The sequence below is a fragment of the Callionymus lyra genome, chromosome 18 (genome assembly GCF_982586985.1).
Source record: "Callionymus lyra chromosome 18, fCalLyr1.hap1.1, whole genome shotgun sequence".
Classification (NCBI taxonomy): domain Eukaryota; kingdom Metazoa; phylum Chordata; class Actinopteri; order Syngnathiformes; family Callionymidae; genus Callionymus; species Callionymus lyra.
The window spans coordinates 11,596,851-11,605,604 of record NC_141835.1 but is presented as its reverse complement, the minus strand read 5'-3'; the positions used below and the strand labels follow the sequence as shown (position 1 = coordinate 11,605,604).

Sequence of the window (8,754 nt, the reverse complement as noted above, 5' to 3'; positions counted from 1 at the left end):
CTAACTAACAATAACATGAACAATAGTGATGTGATGACGAAGCTTCATGAAACAGTGTCATGTTGTTTAGAGGTCAGTAGGTGGCGCCATCAGTTTAAAAACAACGTTGTTCAAAACAAAGTCAAATAGTGCAGAGACCGCCATCTAGTGGACTCTGAACATAATGACACTGTTTCATGAAGCTTCATCAACACCATCACTAATGAACAAATTGTTCTTTGACGAGTGAAAAAGTAAATGAATATTTACAATAACATTGAAACATTTAGTTCAATAAACACATTTTTTAAAATCTCTGCTCTGGCATGACACGCGTTTATCAGGTGTGAAAGTCTCGTTAGAAAAGTCCGGAGAGTAACGTTATCTTGATCAACAACATCAAACCTATATACACACACACTCGCACACACACACTCGAGCCGCTGCGATTGGCTCGCCATTGGCCACTCTTAAATGCTTTGTAGTATTTTTAGGTCTGTTATTCTGGGGCTTGTCCTGGCAGGGCCACTATATAAAGCGTCCCCCCCGCCACCACTCCGGACCACCGACTCGAGCCAGGAAGGAGCGTTTCCATCGTTCTCAATCCTCTCAGGGTGAGTAAAACTTCCTATTGGTGGACGCCGCGGCGAGGAAACACGCTCCCTTTAGATTCAAGACGCTCGCCGTCGTGTTCGGGGGAAGGTCAGCCGCGAGCAGAAGAAACAACAACATCCTCGGGGACGTGAAAGAGCTGCTACTGTAGTCGTCCAGATAAACTTCTTTTTTTGGTAGCTTGTAATCCGACAGCGTCTCGTGCTCAGGTACAGGAGGTTACGGGGTGCAGCCGATCTAATAAAGGATTTGACTCTTTTGCTCGTCGCACTGACAGTGATGAATGATTCCAACCTTTGCAATAATTAACCGTCATTAATAGAAATGTTGTAATTGCCAATTCATCACTGTCTGCGCGTGTGTTGGATCGTATGGAAGTACAGGAGTATCTTACATTTGTGGGGGGATTCCAGAGTTGATGATCGTTCAGTGGGTTACGTTTCTTTTGGTTACAATATATTCATCTACTGATGTGAACATGCTTCGTTAGAAACTGCGGAGCAATACGCAACAATTGCTACCAGTACTACCAGTTGAGAATTCACTTAGAACAAAGTGATAGTTATGGTCAATTTTACCGGACCAAATAAAAAGCACAGAGACAGCGCATACCTCTGCCAAGGAGCCATATTTTACGTCGCATACCTTTTGAATTTGGTTGCAAAAATTAGCACCGCGAATAAGACGAACACCGAGTACAAAAGAGACAAATTAATCCAAACCATCACTAACAAAAGCATTTTTTTTTAGATGTAAAACAAAAATGACAAATTGCCTTTACTTCAAAGTCGATTTCAATTCATAACAAAAATAAAAATCATTATTTTATTTCACAGATGCTAAACCAAACTTCAAAAGCCATTAATCCCAAAATGTCCAATTGTTTGCCATTTTTTACTTTCCTAAAAACAAAAAAAACGCTTTTAATACTAAATCTATTTTGTTGTTTTTATGAACAAAATGTTTCTTCCAAAAAACATCTTATTCTTAACATTAACCCTATAGGTTTGGTCGTCAAAATTTTCCAGATATCACCATTACTTAAGTGTCTATACCGCCGGAGGAAGGATTTATACCTCGAACGGCAATTGATAATCTTTTCTTGTGTTTTTCTTTTATACAGTTAAGTTTTTTTTAATTTAGCCACACAGCTATAAAAGCGAAAGACGAAACCTTCAAATTGTTTCTAATCACAGATGGAATTTCAGGTACCCAATCATATACTTCGAGATTTACCTCAATTAGTAATACTCCTCAGACCTCCTTGGCAGGGGAATTTAATTCTATAAACAGGTCAGTGAAATACATGTTTCTTGTATTTATGTGGGGAAAAAAATAGTATCATAAAAAACTACACTTAGTGCAAAAAGTACCAGTTCGGGAGATTTACCTCAATGAGTTGAAAGAATTCTCTTCAGACCTCCTTGGCAGAGGTATTTACTTCTATCTGTATCTTCCACGATATTGGTTTCAACTATGAATCAAGACATGTCCTAATATACGTTTTTTTTCCCCTACAAACAGGAAGCCATGATCTCAGCATAATGTCAGCTCAGGTCGGAATCCAGAAGTTCTCTTTCCCCTTTTCCTGCAGCGCCCACCACCCCCCGCAGGATGAGATGAACCACAGGGTTCAGGTGAAGGCCCTGGACCTCCCTAATCCTCAGGAGAACCACATCTTAACCCAGCTGTCCGGCAACGCAGCCGCGGTCGGCAACGCGGCGGCTCTAAACAAGGATCCGATCCTTAAGAAAACAAAAGCTCATCCGGCAGAGCCGGTGGCGGCTCTGCAGCTCCGGGTCTCCAACGGGGCCCGACCGATCGCGGTGCTCTCGAGGAAGAGCATCTTCGAGGGCCTGGCGGCGGCGGAAAATGAGGATCAGCGACCCGCCGCCAAACGGCAGCTGTCGTCCGAGAGCGCGTCCAAGACCATCGCGGTGGTGAAGAAGAGCGCCGTCAGGAAGGAGGCCGAAGAGCCGAGGCTACTGAAGCCCAACAACAAGCTGGGACAGAGGGTGACGCCGTATGGCGGCGCCGCCAAGAGGAAGCAACGGAAAGATCTTTTCACCAACACTGAGGTTTTCCAGCGGGTCGACTCGCACGCCGTCAGCGCCGGAGCAGAAGTAAGACCTGCTTTCGTGAGCTTTATCCAGGTGGTTGGTAAAGGTTTCTTCAATACCAGTCGCTTTTTTCGAACCACTTGGATAAAACCATGACCCTGAGTCATGAGAATCTACTCGGTCCTAAGCTGTACTAAACTTTGCATCTTCTCAAAACTAGCTTAAACAACAGCGCGTGTACAACGTCAAGAAGATAGTCCAGAGCATCACTCAAGGGGCCAGAAACAATCTGGAGAAGCTTCGTGCCATCTGGGTTTGGCTTTGTCATAACATAGGTGAGTTTTTTGTTCATTCATGGAAGATTCATTTCGCTCGTTTTTTTTTTTGTTGGGGTCAAAATGATTGTCGTTGACCCCCTCGTAGAGTACGACGTCAGCGGCTACCTCGGTCAGTCCGAGAAGCTGAGCTCCACCGAGGAGATCATAGCGGCGGGTCGTGGCGTCTGCTGCGGTTACGCCAACCTTTGCACGCAAATGTGCAGGTAAAGTATTTTGACAACCACTTTTCAAAAATCCAAAGCATGTTTTTCTGATTCTAACAATACAAACAACGTGTTCAACACCACGACACGAAATTATTTGGGGTAATTTTTGGCCGTTTTTCATTTAAATTAAATGGCCAAAAACCCGCTGTAAAAAGCCATACATGAAAGTTAGTCATATTATCAAAAATTGTAACACGCTATTAGCAATTAGCATAAGATTTATTGGCCCCCCAAAAATATGCAAGGAATTTTTGTTTGACAGGAAGCGGTAAATACAACGTCGTCATATTATCACCTTGTAAAATTGTTACAATCTAGCGACGGACCGTTAAGTTCTTCGACCGGGGTCATAAACCAGTCGCGCAGACACGGTTTATATGGGACTCGGAAATTATTTTTGTTTTTAAATTGGACGCGTAAAAAGGTGGATGGAAATTTTTGGACCCTAATTTACCGATGCTATAAAAACCCAGTGAGGCATCGGGCGGTAGTTGGTCGTTTCAATCTCGGTCTTCATATCAAATAATCAATGAGAAAAAGACCTTGTTCACGAGTTCGTCCTGCAAGAAAGATCGATCCCAAAATAAGTATCAAACAAAACTTCCAGTCAGTAAAGAAAATAATTCATCTTCATGTAACGTCTCCATACGCTCTTAAGTTCCCGCCATCCTTCCCGGATCTGCTCTTGTCACTAAACGAGGATCTCAGACGAGGCCCTGAAGGACACGTCGTATAACCCTCGGTTGGTTTTTACAGAGAAGTCGGAATAGATTGCCAGGAAGTGCCCGGACACAGCAAAGGGATCGGCTATCGTCAAGGTCAGAGCTTGAAAAACGTCAGGTCCGATCATCTGTGGAACGCGGTGCTGCTGGACGGAGACTGGTTCCTGCTGGATGCCTGCTGGGGCGCCGGACGAGTCGACATGGAACACGAGAGCTTCGTCAAACGGTACCAAACCCGAAAAGTCGTAGGTTTGTAGCATAAATACTCAACACGTGTTTTTCTGTCTCTTCTCCACTAAGGTTCGACGACTTCTACTTCCTCACGGACCCAGAGGAGTTTATCGACTCTCATTTCCCAGATGATGAGAAGTGGCAGCTCCTCAACACACCCGTCCGCCTGGAGGACTTTGAGCGGAGGGTCTTCAAGACCTCCGCCTTCTTCACCACGGGAGTCCGACTGATGCAGCCTCACCACTGTCACGTCTTCACAGGTCCATTTTTTTTAATCAATTCACTTTCCTAACTCTAATAATGGAAGGATATGTGACTAATCAGATGTTTCATGAAACTAATCACAGAACACATTTACTACTAGTTACGTGAGCTTTAGGACCTAAAGACAATTCAGAGTCCACAATAAAGCTCATATTCCCCTTCTTATTGGGGTTTGAGTCGCGGGGGCAGCAGCTTCAGCAAGGAGGCCTAGACTTTTCCTCACTGCAGCTACATTGTCCAGCTCCCTCTGGGAAACCTCAAGGCATTCCTAGAACCAGCTGAGAGAGACCTAGTCTGGATCTACCCCGTGGGTCTCCTACCGAATGTGAAGGGCTAGGGATGAGAATCAGGTCCTCCAAATCCGAGGCCATGGTTCTCAGTCGGGGGAACAAGGTGGGGGAGCCTTCTCCTTGGGGTCTTGTTCACGAGTGAGGGAAGAATGGAGCGTGAGATCGAGAGAGGGATTGAGGGTGGCATCATATGTCATGGCGCTCTAGTGATCCGTGGAGGTGGAGAGAGAGAGCTAAGCCAAAAGGCAAAGCTCGCTGTGTACCGGTAGTTCTAATTCCCTACCAGAAGCTATGGTGGGTAGTGACCGAAAGAACAAGACCCGGTTTTACTTAAAGCTTAATTTAAACCAAGTTTACTATCGACTATGAGCACTGACCTCGATCTTTAACACTGTCAAAACAGTAACGAAAAATATATCAGACGAAAACTAAACGTCTCCTAATTCACGGTGAAATGATGGATGGATTACAGTTGAAAATTGGTTTATAAAAAGCAAAAAATGTTCATGAATCACAGTGTGAATCGTATACAACCATATCAATATAGTAAATATGCAGTATATAATATTACCAACTTAACTATATCTTCACAAGGGATCAATACTACAGTATTATAGTACTATCTTTCTAAACATACTGGGATTGAAATATATTGGAATAAACAACGAAAACAAAATAAAATGATAAATAAAACCTGAGAATCAAACAGAACTTTGAGTCACAAAGGCAACAGATAAAATCCAAACATCTTTAAACAAAAACAGGGATAAAGGTTCACACTTACTTTGTCAAAAAGATGGATGACACTGTTGCTCCAAAAAAACATGCCATGTAAATAACTCTTAGAAGTGTAACTAAAAGAGTGTGACTTTGTCAGGCTTAAGTGCTTTATAATAGCAGAGCTATTGTTTAAAGGCTTAGATGTGTGAAGGATCAAAGTCAGAGGCCGTGGTTCTCATCCCTTTGTTCTCCTCTTTCTCACGACCGACCAGATGATGGCGAGGCCAATATAACCCTGGGTTTCTCCAGGCCCGTCACTTTCACCTACGAGATCACGCCTCGCCAGGACCTCCTTCACCGCGGGGCCCCGGAGCAGAAGGAGACCAGCACCTCCTCCTTCGGTCTCCTGACGGTCTCCCATCGCAGCATGAACCTGCAGCTGCTGCCCCCCTCGTCCGGGGTGTACCACGTGAAGATCTACGCCAGGCCCGAGAAAGACACCACGCCGCTGATCTGGATCTGCTCCTTCACGGTCGAGTGCCTGACGCCTCGGGCCATGGAGGAGATCCCGGAGAACCCCTTCCTCTCCTGGGGGCTCCAGTCCAACGCGGGGTCTATGGGAGTGACGGGCAGCAGCCTGGGAAGCGAAGTCGCCGAAGTGGAAGACAGCAACTTCCAGATAAGCTTGAGGACGTCCAGGCCTCTCATGATGGTTTGCGAACTGGTCCACCCCAAACTGTCGGGTTCTTTAACCAAACGCTGCTTGGTGACTCAAATCCAACCGGACCAACTGAAATGCCACATGCTCTGCTTGTCCCGGGGCTTCTACCGGCTCTCCGTGTTCGTCCGGGACTACGACAAAACGGACGTCAAGTTTCAAAACGCCGCCAACTTCATCATCCGCTGCAAGGGGAAGACGGTGGCGGCGGACGAGCTTTTCCCGCCCAATCTCAACTCCACCTGCGGGCCCGGGACTCGCACGCTGGAGGCGGGTTTATCCAAGTTCAGCCACACGGCGGCGCTGATCAACACGCAGCAGGGCAAGTGCAACATCACCTTCCAAAACCAGCAGGACCTGGAGCTTCACACCGTGCTCACCCGGGAGGAAGACCAACCCGGCGCCATCCCGCTCTCGCGCTACGTCTTCTGCACGTACAACGAGAGCAAAGTGACATTGAGTGTCAGCCTGCCGGACGCCGGGTTGTACCGTCTGGGCCTGTACGCCAAGACCGACCCCGGGGGGGACTTTAACCCCATGTGTGACTACGTTCTGAAGAACAGCTGCACTCAGTCGGGGCTTCCATTCCCCTGCGTCTACTCGGCGTGGAAGAAAGGTTGCGTGCTCTTCGAGCCCCGGGTCGGTCTACTGGACCCCGTCTCCTGGGTCCGCTTCAGGGTTAGAATCCCTGGCGCACAGAAGGTGAGCGTGGTGGCAGAAACACGAACTGACCTCAAGCTGAACAAGAGCAGGGTGTGGGAGGGGGAGGTTTACAGTGGAAACAGTCTCCAACAACTGAAACTGGCAGCTTCCTCCGGGGAGTCCAGTGACATGGCTGTTTTGATGACCTTCGACATCAAGCAGCCGGAGAAACGGGAGTGAAGCGGAGACGATAAAAAGATCGGGACTGACAACTTTCGGAAATGCGCGTCGAAATAAAAAGTGATGTCTAGAAAGGTTGGTTGGAATTAAAACTGTGAGGATATGTCGTTTTTTTTATTTTCTTTATACATGGAACTCTTTTTGATTCAGGCAACATTCAGGTCAACAGCAAAGCTGCCTTTTATTACTGTATGATAACAATCTGCATATAAGCTTGATGTGTAATAAAGTTTTTAAACTCTTTATGTGATTTTTTTTTCCCCCCAGTTTTCGACAATACACATCCATACCTTGGTTTGGAAAACGGGAATAAGAAGCAGAAATAGTAGAAGGAACCGGAATTTTGACTTCGTCTTTTGATTCTATGACGGTCAATTCACCGTAATAATCCGCTTTTTCCACCACACACGGCTCGGCTCGACAAATCTTCGTTGCGTTTCCACCAAACCACCATTCGGTCCGACATGCTGTACTTTTTTTTGCATCGGTTTAAAAAAAAGAACAACAAGAAATAGCGGGTTTGCTTCTTGTGTAGGAATGAACCTTCAGCAACTTCACTCTCTGACCAATCAGTGGCCAGCAGTCGATCATAGTTGTTTTTTTTTTGTTTTTTTTTCCGGCTCGGCTCGCTTGGAACCAGAACGTAGTAGGTACTTTAAAATAGTATCCACTTTCAAGTATCGTGCTGGTGGAAAGGCAACAAAGACCAGATAGTCGTGACTAAAAGGAGCCGTTAAAAAAAGGGACATTCGTGTTCTTCATCTTTGTAGTTCTCTTTGTATAACTTTTTTTTTTATCCATCAATTTTTAGATGTCACTATAAATGAATCTACTGATCGGATTCAAACCAAACATCCGACGATGCCACGACGGGCCTTGAGTTATCAGTTGATTTAGAATCATTTGTAAACACTGACACTGTGGTGTGCAGTACAGGAGCACCTCAGGGGACAGTACTGGCCCCTCTCCTCTTCACCATCAAGTGGTTCCTCTCACTCCAGTCCACAAAGTCTTTAGACTTAGATTGTCTTATCTTGTTCTTTCTCTTTATGTTCTTGCTCTTATTTTATTATGATTTATTTTTTATGAAAAATTGCTTGTATTTTCTGTGGCTATTGGGAAAAAAACAATAAAGTTTTACCTTACCCTACCTTACCTTAAACACAAACGTACTATAAAAGGTAACGAAAAGAAAACAAGTACCCGGCATTTCACGGTGGATTTTATACAGAAAATACAAAATCATCCAAAAAGTAACAAAATACAACCCAAAAAATGTTTTGCTGGCCTGGACTTAAATGCTAGTGTCGATCGAAACGGATTCCAAAAAAACATGCTGCGAAAGGACAACAAGGAAGATCTTGTGACTTTTTAAAGACAAGAAAGAAAACAAGAAAACTATTCTATTCACGCTGCTGTAATAAAGTAGTAGTCAGAGCGCCGCCGCTTTCGGCCTTTTTGACCTTCGCGGATGAATAAGGCGAAAATGCATAAATCAGTCCAGACACAGAGCGATTCATGATGGACATGTTGAGTCCTAGAAGATCTCTGTAGGACCCTGGTAAGACCCTGAGAGGGTAACCACGCTCACTCTACAGATATAAATAAACTTGTGTTACTTTCATGCAAACTCTATTCTTTTATTCAATTTATTTCACATTATTCTGCGTTTTCTTTTCCCCAATTATTTAGTATTAGATGACTTGATAAGCTCGGAGGGTCTCTCATCTTA

At 44.9% G+C, this 8,754-nt stretch overlaps 1 protein-coding gene across 1 annotated transcript; it reads left to right on the top strand.

The window, feature by feature from the left end:
- The first annotated feature begins 528 nt into the window (after window positions 1-528).
- Window positions 529-7,265, top strand: ky (kyphoscoliosis peptidase). Its single transcript, XM_087780121.1, has 7 exons — window positions 529-593; window positions 2,116-2,714; window positions 2,872-2,986; window positions 3,075-3,192; window positions 3,952-4,143; window positions 4,218-4,408; window positions 5,695-7,265. The coding sequence occupies exons 2-7, from the start codon at window positions 2,136-2,138 to the stop codon at window positions 7,020-7,022; spliced, it is 2,523 nt and encodes an 840-aa protein (XP_087636247.1). The 5' UTR covers window positions 529-593; window positions 2,116-2,135; the 3' UTR covers window positions 7,023-7,265.
- The last annotated feature ends 1,489 nt before the right edge of the window (window positions 7,266-8,754 follow it).